At 51.9% G+C, this 17,653-nt stretch overlaps 1 protein-coding gene across 1 annotated transcript in view; it reads left to right on the top strand.

Moving 5' to 3' along the window:
* Positions 1-17,619, top strand: part of PTP4A3 (protein tyrosine phosphatase 4A3) — a 42,684-nt gene extending 25,065 nt beyond the window's left edge. Inside the window, exons 2-6 of the mRNA XM_082291960.1 lie at positions 6,269-7,079; positions 8,387-8,479; positions 11,793-11,923; positions 12,255-12,329; positions 12,967-17,619. Coding sequence (XP_082148086.1) covers positions 6,975-7,079; positions 8,387-8,479; positions 11,793-11,923; positions 12,255-12,329; positions 12,967-13,084 — 522 coding nt within the window. The 5' untranslated portion in view covers positions 6,269-6,974 and the 3' untranslated portion in view covers positions 13,085-17,619. The remainder of the gene's footprint in view (positions 1-6,268; positions 7,080-8,386; positions 8,480-11,792; positions 11,924-12,254; positions 12,330-12,966) is intronic.
* The last annotated feature ends 34 nt before the right edge of the window (positions 17,620-17,653 follow it).

The following is a 17,653-nucleotide window of genomic DNA, read 5'->3' as shown; positions in this document are numbered from 1 at the left end:
TTTCCAAAGTTACTCTTGGACAAGGCTTGAAGCCTAGGAATGCCCAGTCACACACAGAATTGCTTTTCTTTCCTGATTCTTCTGGCCAAAAGAAATCCCTGAAGTACAGGGGGAGCTGGCCCCCAGTATTTGGGATGCCTGACTTCCCTGTGCATCGGGCGCCGGAGCGTGGGGACCATCCGTCCCCAAACGACTGTGCCTTTCACCCCTCCCCAAAAAAACCCTCTAGGGCACACCCTCTGCAGATTTGGGAAGCAGCCAGCCCCAAGCCTGTTATTACTTTTCCCCGTGGAGTTGGCCTCTCTTCCTCCTCGCTCTTTTTCTTTTTTTTCCTTCTTTCCCTTCAAATCCAAGCCAGGAAAAGCCTCTGACGTCAGCACCACGGCTCCTCGTGGCTGCTGGGGGAAGGCAGTGGAGGGGATATCCCAGATCATAAAACCAGGATCTTGTTGAAAGCAGGGCTACCACTGGCTGCCTGTGAGTCGTTCACTGGTGGGGGACTGTGTTCAGCTGGGGGGAGGTCCTTTTCCCCACAGTGCAGAAGGTTTAGTGCCTTTTTGTGGTTTTTATGATCTTCTGGTGGCTGACTCTCTTATGGTACAAGAAGGAGTTAGATTAAATAAAAAGCTGTCCATGGAGACCACAAATTCGAGCTGCCTGGGGACTGCATGCAAAGGGAAAAGCAGAAATTCCAGTGAAAGGGCTGTTGAAGGGTTGCTGGAAGCATCATGTTTCCTCCAGGGCATTGCCCCACAAGCTCTGGACAGGAGAGGCAGCCCTGACTCTGGTGGCATCACAGGAATCCCAGTGTCAGCACAGGCTCCATGTCCAGTCAGGGTTGTGAATCTGGGTGAGAGGGAAAAACAACTCCCAGAGGACCTTTATAGACATTTTGCACACTGTGCCTCAACCTCTCTTCAAAGACAAAAGGTGTAAATACAAGATAAGAAAGGGTCGATCATGTTACCAGTGCCTGCAGTGCATTCCCAGCTTGCACAGTGCTGGGAAGACCGTGCTCTTCTTTTTATCTGGCTGGCTGGCTCACTGCCTCAGCTTCCCCATTCCTCCCTCTTTCCTGGTGTCCTGAGTGCCTCCTGCTTGCAAATCTCCATGCCAACATCATGCTGGCACCTTTCCCTGCTCTCTAAATGTTACCAAACTCCTTAAGTCCAACTGGAGCTGTAAGATCAGGGGCTGTACAGCTCTGTTTGGCAAAATTTTGTGTTAGCCAGTATTTACTGCACACCAAAAACGTTGTGGGGAAAGATGCATGACCTGGTTTATCTTGCAGGTGTGTTTTTGTGGGCTGCCAAGAGCCCCCCAGTGCTCTCCCTCTGCACCTGTGCATTTTTAATCCTTCTTGTCATGCTTTGCTCAGAAAACATCACGTGCAGCAAGAGAAACAACCTAAAAAATAACTCCTTAGAGGAAAAACCCACGATGCTTCCCTGGCAGATGGTGCCAGGCACTGCTCCGCTCCTGGCAGCAGATACCCCACAGCCACCACAATACCCAGCATGGCTTTTCCAGGACATCCCATCTGCTCTGTGCAGCTCTGCACCTGGAGCAGGACGTGCCCGTGGCTTCTTACACCTCTCCCCACAGATGCCGGCTCCTGCCGGGTGTTTTGTTTCTGTCGCTCTCCTCCCGGACCTTTGCTGTTTCCTTCCGTGCGGATGCAACTGGAGGAAATCTCATCACGCTGGCTGTGTCCCAGCTGCAGTCATGGGCTGGGGACAGCACTGTGGCTCTCTGTGTCCTGGGACCTGTCCTCCCTGGCAGTGATGGCGATGGTGGCAGTGGTGGTGCTGCTTGTGCTGGTGGCAGTGGTGGTGCTGGTGGCAGTGGTGGCAGTCATGGGGCTGCTCATGCTGGTGGAACCCAGTGGTGGCAGTGGTACTGTTGCTCATAGTGGTGGCAGTGGTGACACTGGTGGCAGTGGTTGGAATGGTGGTAGTGGTGGTGGTGCTGCTGATGCTGGTGGCAGTGGTGGTGATGGCAGTGGTGCTCCTCATACTGATAGCAGTGGTGACACTGGTGGCAGTGGTGATGCTCATGGCAGTGGTCATTGTGGTGGTGGTGGTGGCAATGGTGACACTGGTGGTGCTGCTGATTCTGGTTGCAGTGACAGTGGTGGCAGTGGTGACAATGGTGGTACTGCTGGTACAGATCTCATGTGTGCAGCTGAGCTTCACAGACCTCCCCATGGTCACTCGTGTCAGTGGCAATGGACATGTGCAGAAAATTCTGCATGGTGATGACTGGGACCGCTCAGAAACTTGGGTTCAGTTTTCAGGGTGATGGAGGTGCTTGTTGGGAGCAGGGAGAGCAGGACTTCATCTGCCTTAAGGGGAAAAGGCTGGTCGGTGTCTTGCTACGTGAGCTGAAAGCAGGAGAGAGGTCGAGGAAGTGTGACACAGCTGGGTGTTTTGTTGGGTTTCTCTGAAGGTGAACTTTGAACAGGAGGTGTGCTCGCTCCGAGATCTCTATATTTATGTACGGGTGAGATACACATTGTTTGGGTGAGTAAGAGTCTTTGTTCCGAGTCCCACTGCTAAAGCCCTCATGGAGTGACACTTTGGCTCTGCAAAGCTTCCTTTTCCTTTGCTTGGGGAGGTGCTGTGTTTAGGAAAACCTGACTCCACCATCTGTGTCCCGCTGGTCAGGTACCAGCAGCACAGCCGTCGGATCAGGCATCTGATCAGCAATCCAACCAGGCTCTTCCATTCACTGGTTGAAGATCTGGCCTTTATTTTCCATCAAGTTGCCATGAGGAAGATCAGCCTCATCCCTCTGTTGCAGGTTCTGTCCCTGGACAGCTGGGATGAGACCAAGGCATTTGTAATGGCGTTGCCACACTGCAAAGGAATATTTCGGTGAGCTCTGTGATCTCCTCAGCTTTGGCGTATAAGACAAAGAGATGATGGCTCAGTGGTCCCCATCCCCCAGAGCAGCATCCTTCACTGCTCTCTTGCCACACTGCTGTGTGTTCATCCTGGATCCTCAGTGGGCTCTTGGCTGCAAAATTCTTGTGGAAGAAGCAGAAATTTCCACAGTCATGGTGAAAAAATATAGCATAGAATCACTGTGGTTGGAAAAGATCTCTGAGATCGTGGAGTCCAGCTGTTAACCCAGCACTGCCAGGTTCATCACTAAACCATGTGCCACATCCATGCCTCTGTTGAACACTTCCAGGGATAATGATTCCACCACTTCCCTGGGCAGCGTTTTCCAATGCCTGACCACCTTTCCGGTGAAGAAAGTTTTCCTAATATCCAATCGAAACCTCCCCTGGCACAACATGAGGCAATTTCATCTTGTCCTGTTGCTTTGTTACGTGGAAGAAGAGGCCAACCCCCACCTGGCTACTACCTCCTTTCATCAGGTTTCTCCAAGATGGGTTTGAGCCTGACGGGCCAGTGCTGCATTGCTGAGCATCCTCATCCAGGGCTTGCTCTCTGTGTCCTCACATGCTTCCTCTAGATCCCCTGGAGCGCTCAAATCAGAAGGATTTATATTCCACTTGGCAGGTTATTAATATTAGCTGAAATTCCCTTTTCCACATTGTTCTGCCATGCTTAATATGGAGATCAGCATCGCCGCCTGAAATGCAGGGGATGATTTGTGATTGAATATCCATTAGGGATTTATGGGCTTCGGGGCTGAATTGCTGGGATGTGCAATTGCCAAAATACTTGAAACGCTTCCACTGGAGAGGAGACCTTGTGGGAAAGGAGCACTCGCTGTTCTCGTAGGCAGGCGGTTCCCACTGAGCCTCCATTACTGGCAGCGAGCACACCCAAGCCAATAAAAAATTGTATGGGATCCGGAGCGCCAATGGAGCATGAGCTGTGTGTCGGATGATGACAGGGGGCAGCGCAGGCATTGGTGCTGGCAGCAGCTGCCAGTCCCACGGGGTTGCTCAGCGGGTGGGATTTAATCCAGGACACGGGTAAACATGGGCACAGTTCATATTAATGTCCCTGGCAGCCGGTTAAAATGAGGTATGAGGTTGTTTGGAGGGAGAAAAGTCATTTTTTGCTGCTGTCCCTTGTGCACCTCTGGTGCTGGTGCGTCAAATCAGATCGATCATTGGGATCAGATCAAATCATTGGGACAGATGGCATGAAACACACTGGAAGCCTGAAGAGTAAAGGCATAAAAAGTAAAAGCAAAAGATCCTCAAGTCCTTTGTTTCAGAGAAACTGGGTTTGCAAGGGGACAGTTTGGGGCAATTCCTACTTTGCATCAGCTCTTCCCTTTGAGCAGGCAGCTGTGGCTGCCCATCCCTCCCACCTCCCATCCCTTTGGAGGGTTTTAAGCTCTCTTTCCCTTGAAATGAAAAAGATGAAGCTTGCTGAGGGGATTGCCAGCATGTTTTCCTTGGGAATCGTTCACTCACTGGTTGCTGGTTCTTTTTGTGGTTGTGCTGGCCAGCAGATCAGCAGCTGGACATGTAGGAGCCACACAGCCAAAATCAGCCCAAAACTACCCTCCAGAAACACCACACTGGTTCTTACCCAGCCGTGGTGAGATCGTCTTGGGGAGAAGCAGATCCCACAAACAAAGTGGTGGGTGGGATCATCACTGAAAAAGCATGGTGAACACTGTGGGGAGAGCAGGTTTCCCAGCCCATCTTGCAGGATTGTTGCAAGCTTTGAGCAAAAATTCCAGCTGCTGTGGTCCAGGTGGGGAGGGTCAGCTACCCTGGGGGGTTCAGCATCATCTGTGGGCCAAGCTGCTCTGAATCACACCTAAAATGCTGCAGGAAGGCAGCTCCCACCTCACTCCCATCCCTCAACCAAGCTTCCAGACTCCATCAGCTGCTAAAATCTGATTTTCTCAATTGGGACTGGAAAGTCTTCCCCCCTGAATGTCCCACTCATCCCCTACAGCCCAGGCAGGGTTTGAACTTTGCAGGGCTCTGGGGTAGCATTACCTTGGTTTTTATAGGGAAAAAAAGAAGTCATGAGTGATGGGGCATGGTTGATGGGAAAAGTCCATGATTTTAGCAGGCAAACTGGGCACTTTCAGCAGAGCATATCCACTTCCCCTGACACCTCACCTGCCTTTTTTCCCATTGCTGTTTAACTTTCCATTCCTGGGTATGATTGGAGAAGCAGGAGCTGTTGAACAGGTTGTAAATTATGCTCGGGCTTGGAAGAGCCATTGTCAGCACCCAGGTGCTGTGACAAGCTGGTCAGCGCTTGGCTCATGTCCCTGCTCCCACCTTGTCTCATTGCATAAGGGTGAAACAATCCAGAGGGGAAAGTTTCTGGCTGCTGTGAGGAGAGGCAAGGGGGTGCCTGCTGGCCTGGCTCAGGTTACTTATGTGCTTATCGTCTATTTTGAGGCTCTGGCCACGAGGCACTAAGCAGCCGCTGACCTGGGGGAAGGACCAGTTTCAAAACAAGAGTCCATTGGGGAACAACATGGGGAGGCTCCGGCTGGGTTTCCCTCAGCTCCGAGTGGGGCTGGCAGAACTCTCACCTTCCTGCTGGGCCCATCATCAAGTGGATTCGGGCATTTCCACAGTGGGAATTGATTTTCTTTTTTAATTCTTCCCATTACCATCCTTGAAAGCAAAGATGCTGCAGGTTAAGGGGCAGGGGTCCATTACAGGGAGCAATGTGCCAGCAGTGTGGGAATGTGGATGAGCAGGCAGGGAGACACATCCATCACTAACGCTGCCAAAACCACACACAGGCGACCCCCTCCACGGCCCCCCCTCCCCAAGAAAGCTCATTTGCAGGCAGCTTAGTTCTCCTAAGAGCATTAGAGGTGCATTTGGTGGACATGAGCCCAGCGCCAGGAGCATGTGGCCGATTAGCAGCAGTGGCAGCTGGTTTCGGGCACAGCGTGTGCTTGAGGTGGAGATATTCAGCGTGCTTTTTGGGGACAGAAAGGTGAGGTCTGGGGGATCTGGATGGGTGTCATGGGGGTCAGCTGGTGTTGATTGGTTGCTTAAATTCACCAGCAGGTGCAGATGTTGGGTGGCATATGGGAGCAAGGCCTTCCCTGCCATGTGCTTTTCCCTTCTGTGGGTGAAATGTGAGTTATCCCCTCTGGCTTTCCAGTGCCATTTCAGCTCTCCAGATGATACCACTTCGCTTTCTAATCTCCGGTCTCCTGTGAAGATGAGGATGGTCAGGGATACTCATAGGGGATGTAGAAAGTGATGGTGCCTTCAGGGGCACCCACACCAGGCAGGGGCTTCCTTGGGGAGGAGGACACTCTCACCACCGCGTTTCCTTTCCCTCCCCTGCAGCCTTGCTCTCCGCTGGGATTTATGGAGGTGCTGAGGAGCAGCTGTGAGCCCCGCAGCCCCCGGCAGCCCGCCCTGTGAAGCAGCCTCCGGCCGCCTCTCCTCGTCTCGCCCAGCACCCTGACCCTCCGACTCAACCATTCAAGGCTCCCGTGCATGGATCGCCCCAGCGAGGCACCGCTGCCGGACGCCGCCGACGCCGCCCCATAGGCTCCCGGCCCCCCGTGCCGCCCCCAAGTACTCCACATACCCCGATGGGGTAACGTGACGGGGGTCACCCTCCCGCCACCACCACCCCCCATATGCAGAGGCCTTTCTAAAGCGCCCGGGAGCGCACGGCACCGGAGGCAGCAGCCGCTCGCCGTCGCACACACACAGAGGACGCCAACACTACAGCAAAGGGATTTTTTTTTTTATTATTATTATTATTATTATTACCATTAATATTATTTTTTTTCCCCATCTGGCTTTTTTTCCCCCTCGGGGAGCTTGTGGTGTGTCAAGGAAGCCGGCGCACTCCCAGGAGTTGGGATTATTTGCACAACGTCTGTATATTGAGTTCTTGATCCTGTTTTATTTTTATTTTTGAAGCACAGAGGGGTTGTTGGGTTTTTGTTTGGGTTTTTTTTTTTTGCCCCTTCACACCACACTTTTCTTGGGTTTTTCCCCCACCACTGTCAGCACCACCTCACCCTCCCACTGTCCCACCATGGCCCGGATGAACCGCCCTGCGCCCGTGGAGGTCTGCTACAAAAACATGAGGTTCCTCATCACCCACAACCCCACCAATGCCACGCTCAGCACCTTCTTGGAGGTAAGGAGGGAAGGCTGGAAGTGGGGAACCAGGGTCCAGTTGCATCTTTTGGGGCTAAAAGCTGATGTAGATGAGAGGGCAGCACAGCCCCTTTGGTACCACAGCCCCTCGTGGCATCCTGGGGCAGTGGGTCTAATCATTGCCAGCTTTTTGGGATGGAATGTTTTTCAGGACCCCAGCTATGATGTTTGGGCACAGTAGAGATGGAGCAGAGTGTCCCCATTCCCGTTGCATCCCCTGCCAGCTCCACTAGCACATCATGTCACGAGACTCTGGAGCGATGCACATGGGTGCACACAACCTGCCCTGCACCTCCCAGCACCTCAATAATGACTTTTCATCCCAAATATCCCAGCATATTTCCAATGCTCAGAGCGTGTTGGGTAGTGCTGGAGAGTTTGGTGTTGCAAGAGCCAGCATAGGCAGCACCTGTGTGAGTGTCACTGCCTCAGGGTGACAGGAAGGTGCCTGTGATTTGGGGACAGCCCCCCCATACCCTGCACACTGCACACAAGGCAATGGGGTTACCTGTGGTTACACCAGTGGGAAGGGAGAAAAATGCCCCTTTCCTCCAGCCTCTTAGATTTTTGGCCAGGCTGCTGAGCATGTGGGGGGCTCACCACGGTCTGGTGAGTGCACATGGGGAACAAAGGAGGTGGATCATTGGCGGGGATGATCTCATGGTGCCCGGCGAGGCCGGTGCACCGGGCACGTAATCCGGGGGCAATCCTTGCACTGGGCAATGAGCCATGCTGGAAACATCCCAAGTCCCACGCCTGAGCCTGCAGCGTGTTGGAGTGATGATGGGATACAGCAGCGAGGTGGAGAAGGAGCCCCTGAGCCATCTGTGAGATGCTGAGCTCGGTTGGTGGGGCATGCTACGACTCCCCCCCAGCTGCTTCCGTGCATTTCTGTATCAGGAGTGTGACCTCACCAGGCACAAATAATTTCTCCTTCAGAGGACTTGCACCCATTTCAGGGATGTTTCTTTGACTGGGGTGTAAAATCCCTGCTGTTGTGGCTGTCAGGGCTTAAAAATAAATGGCCCCATTGGTACTCGTGACTCTGAGGAGTCATGAAGATGCTGGTCAAAAATCCTACAAGGCCACGTGGCTTTGGTGGGATTTCATATTTCCTTGTACCTGCCAGGCTGGATGGACCATGGGTCAAGGTTTCAGAGATGGGGCACAGCACTGTTTTAGGCTCCATACTGCACCACATGGTCATAGCAGGGCTTGGATGTGTTGGGGTTAATGGGTGCATCTGTCAGGGTCTCTTCAGACCCCTCCTTCTCCTTCCCTCCCCAGGACCTGAAGAAATACGGTGCCACCACGGTCGTGCGAGTGTGTGAAGTGACCTATGACAAGACCCCCCTGGAGAAGGACGGCATCACTGTCATGGTAGGTGGGCAGCAGGATGGGCACCGGGGGGACGGGGGGCTGCCCCAACACCACCCTTAAATATCTCATCCCTTGGGGCTGTGAAACACCCTGGTAGCCCAACACAGCATCACACTTGCCGAGGAGCAAAATTGGAAGCCCAGCTGAGCTGAGCTGAGGCTGGTGCTTTAAAAAGAAGTGCTGCCCACGCAGCCGAAACTGTGACTCACCCGGCTGAGTCGGCAGCTGCCTTCCCTGCCTGTTGCTCAGGCTTTGAAACATCCAGGGATGAGAGCGCCTGATCCCACGTGGAAGATGCGCGTGGTTCCCATTACCCTCGGCTGTTATCTTATCCTGGGGGGTGGTGTGAGGGTTTTCTGCTCTTCCAGCAGCCAGCTGGTGCAGCTGGGGGGGATGAAAGGGAGGAGGCAGCAAGCTGGGAAAGGCAGAGCAGGCAGCTGCCTGGGCTGTATCTTGGCTGATAAGTAATTGGAGATGATGTCAGGCGTGATAGCCCTGCCAGGGAGTTCAGCTCCAGCTGGGAAGTGAGGCTCTGCTTATTATTTAGGGAAGGGTTTAGAAGTGCCTCATGTCTCCTGGGGTGGTCCTCTGTGTGTAGGACCTCTTTATATTGCTCTGTCTGCATAATGTGTATCCTAGAGAGAGAGAAGGCTGTATCTTAGATCCTCAGGGATATAGGTGGATAATCCTGTGGCTCTCTAGATACAGATCCTCCAGATGCAGATGTCTCTAGATAAAGATGCAATCTGTGTCTCTACAGGATATATCTTGGAAAGATAGCTCTATCCTACATATAGAATCTGTATGTTGGAGATCACATCTGCTCACTTACACACCAAATTCTGCCTTCTACCCCATTTCTAACTGGAGCCTCCAGTCTGAGTTTCTATACCTAGGATATATGTACCTCTTTACATCTCTTACATCTCTCTTATGTGGAGAGATACATATCTAGGATATGTTTTATATAGAGAGTTAGAGAAACTATATAACACACTATAGAAACTAAATAGCTTCTATATCAAAGTTTCTATAACCTATATATAAGGTAAATCATAGATATATCTATAAGCTAGTTTTCTATACATACATGTATCTATGCAGATACAGAAATATCTTTATATAATTGTATCAAATACATCTCTATATATATTTGAGATGTGTGTGTATATATATATATATATATATATACACACACACACATATATCATGGTATATCTTTATATTTGATATGTACATTTTTGGTATATTTTTTTATATGTATCTTCGTATATATTTTTCACGTATAAATATATCTTGGTGCACAAGTCTGTTGAGGAGCAGCTGAGGGTGTTTAGCCTGGAGAAGATGAGGCTTGGGGAAGATCTTATCCTCTCTACAACTCCCTGAAAGGAGGTTGTAGCCAGGTGGGGGTTGGTCTCTTCTCAGAGGTAACAAGCAAAAGGACAGGAGGGAACAGCCTCCAGTTGCTCCAGGGGAGGTTTAGTTTGGATATTAGGAAAAAAATTCTTCCCTGAAAGGGTTGTCAAGCATTTACAAGGGCTGCCCAGGGAAGCAGGAGGTATTTAAAAGAGGTATAGATGTGGCACTTGGGGACATGGTTTAGTGGTGGCCTTGGCAGTGCTGGGTTAACAGTTGGACATGTTAATCTTAGAGGGCTTTTCTAACCTAAAAAATTCTATGCTTCTAAAGATAGACTTGTGAGGTCTATTAGAGGAGGTCTGTGGGGACCTTAGAGCCCCTTCCAATCCCTAAAGGACTGCAGGAGAGCTGGACTATTACAGAGGCATGTAGTGGCAGAACAAGGGGGAGTGTCTTTAAACTGACAGAGGGCAGGTTTAGATGAGATACAAGGAAGAAGGTTTTTATCGTGGGAGTGGTAAGAGACTGGCACAGGTTGCCCAGAGAAGCTGTGGATGCCCCATCCCTGGAAGTGTTCAAGGCCAGCTTGGATGGGGCTTGGAGCAGCCTGGTCTTGTGGAAGGTGTCCCTGCCATGATAGGGGTTTGGACTAGGTGATATTTGAAGGTCCCTTCCATCCCAAGCCATTCCATCATAGGATGATTCTGTGGTGTGCTGTGTGATACCTGGTGTGAGCCCCTGACCTGCACTCTTGGCTGCCAGGAGGAGATGGCCTTGCAGGAGGAGATGGCCTTGTAGGACAGGCACAGGCACAGGCTGGGTGGGGTGGGGCTGGCTCAAGCACTGCAAATACCCTGAAGCCCAGTGTGCTCCTTTCCTATCAAATTCCGACAGAAATCACACCACCTGTTCAAGCACTGAAGTGAAGCAGCTTATTTTGCCATCTCACACCAAGGATGACTCCAGCACAGCAGCTTAGTGACTCACTCCTCAAAATCTAAGATTAGGGCCCAATGCCTCCCACCCTTCAGGGCTCACCAAGCTACATCCTCTCCCAAGTGGTGCTGCCCTGCCTGCCCCTCTCTTCCACTGCTGCATAGCCAGTGCCCATGCTCCTCCTGACAAATCTGTTTGGGGAGAGAAATACCCTCTTTAGGACACTTATCCTCATAACTGAGCCCAGGGCTGAGGGGTATCAAATGCAGAACCCATTTGACCAACTTCCTCACTATGTTCCATTTTTGAACCTCTGCAACTTGAGGATGAAGCTCAGAAGAAGATGGGATTTTTTTTCTTTGTTCCCTTAATAGCCTTTCCTGAAGGATGGTATTTAAGTGGCCCCATTTGGAGTGATCTCCCCTCTTTGACTCTCTCTAGGGCTGTGTTAGTGGGTCCCCAGACCATTCTTTTGGGATTTGTGTTTTCCCCTTCCCCTCCAGGTGTTGCAGGAAGCTGAATTTCAGCACCACATCAAGCCCTGAGATTTCAACCATCTTCAGGCCACCTTTGCTCAAATCCCCTACAATGTGCTCTCAAGTGCTGGAATTAGACAGGAGCTGGCAGGGGGGAGGATGGGACCTGCATCACCCCAAAGCTCAGTGAGGGCATCTGGATGGGGATGGGGCAGGGGGTGGCCATCCTGGTCTGCAGAAGCAGGAGGTCATGGGGACCATGTTGCAGATCCTGCAGGTGCTCCTGAAGGCTGAACCTGTCCAGAGGAGGTGGAAAGACCCCACACCTAGACTTGTATGGCTTAAAACCCTGAGCCAAAGCAGCCAGGGAATTCCTGTATTCTGGATGATGCTGCAAAGCCCTCCTACATGCCCAGTTCCTGGCACTCTTCTCCTTCCCCACTGCTGAGGCCCCAAACACCAACACCCTGAGTAAAAAACAAGCCCTGAGAGTTTTTCCCCAGAGTCTTGACAGCATTTCTCTCTTCCCAACCTTGCAGGATTGGCCATTTGATGATGGAGCGCCTCCTCCCAGCAAGATTGTGGAAGACTGGCTCAACTTGTTGAAGACCAAGTTCTGCGAGGACCCCGGCTGCTGCGTGGCCGTGCACTGTGTGGCCGGCCTGGGGCGGTGAGTCCGAGCCCAGCACCCCAGCTGCCACCCTCCGTGAATACAGGAGAGGGAAAACCATGCCAGCTCTCCTCCTTCCCTTCCCCAGCCCTACTTTGAACAGGGTTTTATCCCAGATGCCCTCTGTGAAGGCAGAAGAGGGAGGACCATGCCTACGCTCCTCCTTCCTTTCCCCAGTCCCTCTTTGAAGAGGGTTTTGTGAAACCTTAGTGGGAGTAGGTGTTGATGGGGGGGATCTGCTACCTTGAGCTTCTCCTTGAACTTTAAATGATGGATATCAGCCTCTGGGCTGTGTGACTGGGGAGTGACAGCCACTGCTTTTGCCTTTCAGCGCTCCCGTCCTCGTCGCGCTGGCCTTGATCGAGAGTGGGATGAAGTATGAAGACGCCATCCAGTTCATCCGACAGTGAGTGCAGCAGTGTTGTGGTGTCAGGGCAGAAAGTCCCTCTCTTGAGTTTTCCCCTCCATGTGTTGCAGGAAGCTGAATTTCAGCACCACATCAAGCCCTGAGATTTCAACCATCTTCCGGCCACCTTTGCTCAAATCCCCCCTACAGTGTGCTCCCAAGTGCTAGAATTAGACAGGAGCTGGCAGTGGGGAGGATGGGACCTGCATTCCCTCTCTGAGGGAATGGAGAGACCTGGCATGTCCCAGGGTTTTTTTTTTTGTGACACCGGGGTTCTCCTTTGGGTTCTCTCCTTTGGGAGTGGGAAAATGAGGCATTGGTATGGAGCACCCTGTGCCTTTGCAGCAGGGCTGCAGGAGGCTGGGGCAGCATCCCTGAGGAGTTTTTGGCAGTCACCCCACCTCCCTCCCCCCTTCCCTCCCCACTCTCCATGTCCTGGGACTCCCAGGGTGGATGAGTGAGGAAAGCTGCTGGGGTCAGTGCCTGTCTCCATCCCTGGAGGGTGCACCTGGCTTCAGCCTCCAAAATCCTTTCCTGCTCCAGACAGGGGGGCTCAGCACCCCAACAGGGGTGGTTTGTGTTGGGGGGGATCTCATGTCACACCTCTGACTGTTCTGGCCTTTCTCTGTCCCTACAGGAAGCGCAGAGGAGCCATCAACAGCAAGCAGCTGACGTACTTGGAAAAATACCGACCAAAGCAGAGACTCCGATTTAAGGACCCTCATAACCACAAGAACAAATGCTGCATCATGTAACCTCAATGACCTCTTGCCAAAATCCGTGCACAGACCCCCGGGCACTCGCACACATCCCACCCCCTCACCTCCTCACCCAGCCCTGCGCTCCCCACGCGCTGCCCCTCTGCCAGGGCTGGGCTGAGGACATGGAGCATCTCCAGTGTGTTCCAGCACTCACAGCACACTCATCTTGCTGGATCCCCAAAAAAGGCTGCTGTCTCCAGCTGCAGCACCGAGGAGGGAAGGCAGCACTGCCCTCTGACTCTTGATGTTAGCAGGCAATGAGCTCATGTGACCATTCTTCATCACCACCTCCTCCCCCCTTCCCCTCCTGTTGCACTGAGAGGGGTGGGCAAAGGGTGCTTGGTTTGGGGTGATGCAGACAGGGCTGTGCCAGCTGAGAAGGGATGGGGGTGCAGGAGGGCCAGAGCACCCCCAGAAAAACCTTTCCCCACCTCTTCCCCATAAATAAGGGCTGAAGCAGCAGGGATGGAGGTGGGGATGGCACAGTGGCCTCAGGGGGGAAGGTGGTGACAGCAGGGAGAGGTGACAGGGCTCTTAGCTCAGTGCTGGCCTTGTGACCAGGGGAAGGGCTGAGCTAAGACCCCCAGCATCACTCCCTTTCTCCTGGCCCCTCTGTCACCTCACCACCTCCCTGTTGCCTCGATGCCAGCTGGGACGCTGCAGATGGGGCTCGTTGGGGGCTTGCTGCAGTGAAGGCAGAGCCCCTGGGAACCTTGGGGACCTCGGCAGGGCTTTTGCGGCACTCAGCTTTGCTGGGATGCTGGATCAGCACTGGGTCCCCCAAAGTGTGGGGTGCTCTTACAGTTTCCAGATTCAGTGCCCAGGGTGGTGGGTTCTCTGCTGTCAAGTCCCCATCCCTGAGCTGTGGCACAAACCCCAGTTCTGGCTGCAGTGGCCTGGGGACACAATATGCCTCTCAAGGCACAATCATGTCCTCCACCATTGTGTTTGCTGGCCAAGGGGCTGGGCTGCAGCTTTCCTAGGGGATTTTGGGTGTTCTGGCAAGAGCACATCACCTAATTTTGCACCTGCCTTTTCCATATCTGTACCGAGGCGCCTGGCACCCCTTGGCACATGCCCTGATGGGGTGGGCTCAGAGCTGCCCCTGAGCTGGGACATTAAACATCTCTCAACTTTCTGCCTTTGAACGCTTGCAGCAGCTGGAGCAGTGGGCACGTAGGGGGTGTGGGAATGTTTTTTTTCTTTTAACGAGGATAAAAAGAAATTTGCTAATTAAAGGAAAAAAAGAACTTAAACAAACCAACCTGTTTGTCTTCCGCACATCCTCTGGCCTTTCTTTCTCCCATCACTGCCCAGCAGAGCCTTGGAGGTGACCCATGGTCCCCCAGACTGATCCCTAGCACTGTGTCACAGCTGGCTGCCATCCACTGTCACCAGGACATATGTGTGGCCCAGGGGATGCTCCAGGTGTCCTTTGAGCTGACTGCTGCTCACCCCTCAGCTGCAGAGGATCACAGCTGCTGGGACAAGGAGGGCTGGTCATCCACCTCCTGGGGTTTTAGGCTGCCCAGCTTGAGATGTCTTCAGTGCCATGTGTTGGGTGTTTTCAAAGGTTTGTGTGCCTTCCAAAATGTAGATACCCAGAGAAATTCGGTTCAGGGGGTTCCTCCCTTGGGACAGGTGGTGAGGAAGGCTGGTTAGACACCTTCAGTACCTGCAGAAGATCGGGGACTGCTTTGTACCGCCACATGGGTGGGCAGAGGAGATGTTTGGAGCTGTTTCCAGCACCACTTCTCCTGTCCCGATGGGGGCCAACCCCACTGCAGGGCAGGGAAAGCCATCCTTTGGGATAAGCTGTGGTGCTGAGTGAGGTGGGGACCCTCCACACGTGGCCCTGGAGTTGTCACACCACAAACCCCGGGCTTCTCCAAGCGTCCACATTGTGAGGCAGCCCTCAGTCCCTTGAGTTTCTCCTGCCCTATCCCAGGCTGTTGGTTCCTATGACTCGTGGAGAAGGCAGCAATGGTCAAAGGGTCTGTGTTGGTTGGGAATGGTGTAGAATTCGGCTGATAAAAAGGCCTGACCCTGTATTAGAGCACCCTGATGGGTGGGTCGCCATCCCCTTCCTGCTTGGGTCTGTCCTCCTGCTGCTAAAATAGGTGCTGCTTCATCCCCAGGGACATAGGAGGTGGCTCAGCATTGTGGTGGTGACAGCCTCAATCCCTGCTAGCCCGATCCCATACCCTTCCTTGTGGGAACTGTTGCTTTATAGGCTTGGAGATGTTTCTGACCTGGCAAGATGAGTTTTCCTCACCCATGCTCATGGCAGCATCACCTGGAACATGGCCCAGGGCCAGAGGTCCTGGGATTCAGCCACAATGCCTTTGAGTTGGAGTCAGGCTGGGGACAGAGGGGGTTGAATTCAGCCTCCTTTGGCCACTCCTGAGCGAGAGTTCAGTCAGGCCTCAGCTTGGGGGGCTGGTTTAGAGGGAAGACCATGGGGCAGGCTTCACTTTATGTAGCATCAACCCAATCACCTTAAAATCAGGGAGCTTCTGGTATAAAAGTAGTCCTTGACCTGGCCATGTGGCCAAATCCTGAGGGCCTTTGGCTGGCAGAGTGGCATCTTGATCCTCTTCAGTTTACGAATCACTGAAAAAAAAAAACCACCAAACTAAATCATGCTGCTTTAACTGTCCTAGATCTTCTTCCTTTTTTTTTTTTCCATGGAGAGCTCCCCCTTACCTATAAAATGTGCTGCTTCCATAGAAAGGACACCTTAGCAGCCCAGGAGCTGCTGTCTTGCATGGAGGGCTGAATTCAAAAGTTTCTCTGGGTTGGACTGCCAAATACTTGGGACTTTTTTAATATGGACTTGGGCTCCTTCCTCTGAGGTACGAGCTTCTCAATGTTTCAGCCTCTAGAGAGGGTTACAGAAGCAACAGGCTGGGGAAATTGAGGGGTCTTCCAAGGGGGATTTGGGTTGGAAATCTGAAAGAACAGCTCAGAAGTCTCGAGACAGTTGGGAAGAGGGAAAGTTGAAGCTCAGTAGACAGCACCAGAGCAAGGCCTAAGCAGCCAAGGGCTCATGGTTTGGGCTGGTCTTGGGGTCTCTCCTTGTACACTAATCCTCATTTCACCTCAAATGCCAAGATGCTGAAAAGAGAACCTTAAAAATCTGATGTATTTGCCAGTGCTGTTCCTACTCTGGTTGTTTCCATTGAATCCTGGCAGATGTCACAGGGAACAGACACCCCCAGGGCTTTGGCTACAAACCAGCCACCTCATCCTGTCCTTTTCTCCAGAAGCAAAGGCTCAAACTGGGTTTTATAATTTCTCACCCCTATCCACCCCCTCACCCTCCATGGAAAGCCACCGTCCTCCCATAATTTGCAGGGACAAGGTTCCAAACTGGTGCAAGAACTGTGGAGACCCAAGGGATGGCAAAGCAGAGATGCCCCAACCATCAAACCAAGAGCCTGTAGCCTTTACCCAGGCGTCAGTCATGGTTGAGCCTCATATGAGGGAATAAATCTGACCAGGAATTTGTAGCTGTGTCCTCTCACCAGTGGCACACAGCACACATATGCCCTCAAATATCCCTTCTGTTGTTTGTTTTCCAGTCAGATGGAAACACGTGGAGGGGGTGGGATGGTGGGAAGGCAGAAATGTAGCCATCACAAATGTCCAGCTCTTCATTTAGGAAGGTTCAAGTGACACACATTTAAAGACTTTGCATTTTTAAATTCATATTACGAGTCTTGCAGTAAGGCTGACACTGTGGTGCTTGGGCTGGGAGCTTCAGAGGTTTATGAGGAACAGCTTTCCCGAGAAAGCAGAGTCTGGCTCTATCCACAATAGAACAAGTAGTTTCCTTTTTTATTTTTTTCATTGGGTTTGTTTGGTTTTTATTAGTCCCAGTGGGAAAGCGCACAGGGAGATTCGTGACTTCCATGCAGTTTCCAAGGTCTTGTATCTTATTTGCTGCCAGCACGCTGGGTAGGTGCAGCTTGGCGGGTGGGTTTGGATGGGATTCTGTCTGGTGGGAGACAAATGTGGCTGGTTTCTTGGTGCAGAGGGGGGTCCTGGGCCGGGCTCTTGCAGACATTCCCGGGGAGGGGGCGTTCTGCCGCTTCCCTTCAGACGATGATCTCCCAATGAACTCTCCACTTCCCTGGTGTTCCTTTCTGTGCAACAAAGAACTGCATATTTTCCTTTTTAACCCCCTGGGCGACCATAGTAGTGTGTAGATTAAGCCCAGATGATTTTTTTTTTTTTTTGTTGGGGCTTTTTTGTTGGTTTTTTTTTTTTGGTCTGAGCCATAGCTAAATTATTGTACCCAATGCTTTTTGTATCAGATGGCATCACTTTGAATATGCAGATGAGGTATAGGATCTTGACACTTTATAACCTTTTTAAAAAGAAACTTGTCTGTTTACTTAACATCTTGTGTAAAAAGGAAAAAAAAAAATGTACGCCTTCGGTAATCTTTTTTTGGTTTTTTGAGTTTTATGAAATTACGGTGGTTACACTCCAGCAGCGAAATAAAAAGCGTTCACTGTTTTGTACATCCCTGTGTGCCTGGTGCTGCTAATGGGAGTT

The sequence above is a fragment of the Coloeus monedula genome (assembly GCF_965178545.1).
Source record: "Coloeus monedula genome assembly, chromosome: 1".
Lineage (NCBI taxonomy): Eukaryota > Metazoa > Chordata > Aves > Passeriformes > Corvidae > Coloeus > Coloeus monedula.
Note: the sequence above shows the minus strand (reverse complement) of the source record. Positions and strands in the feature narration are given on the sequence as shown.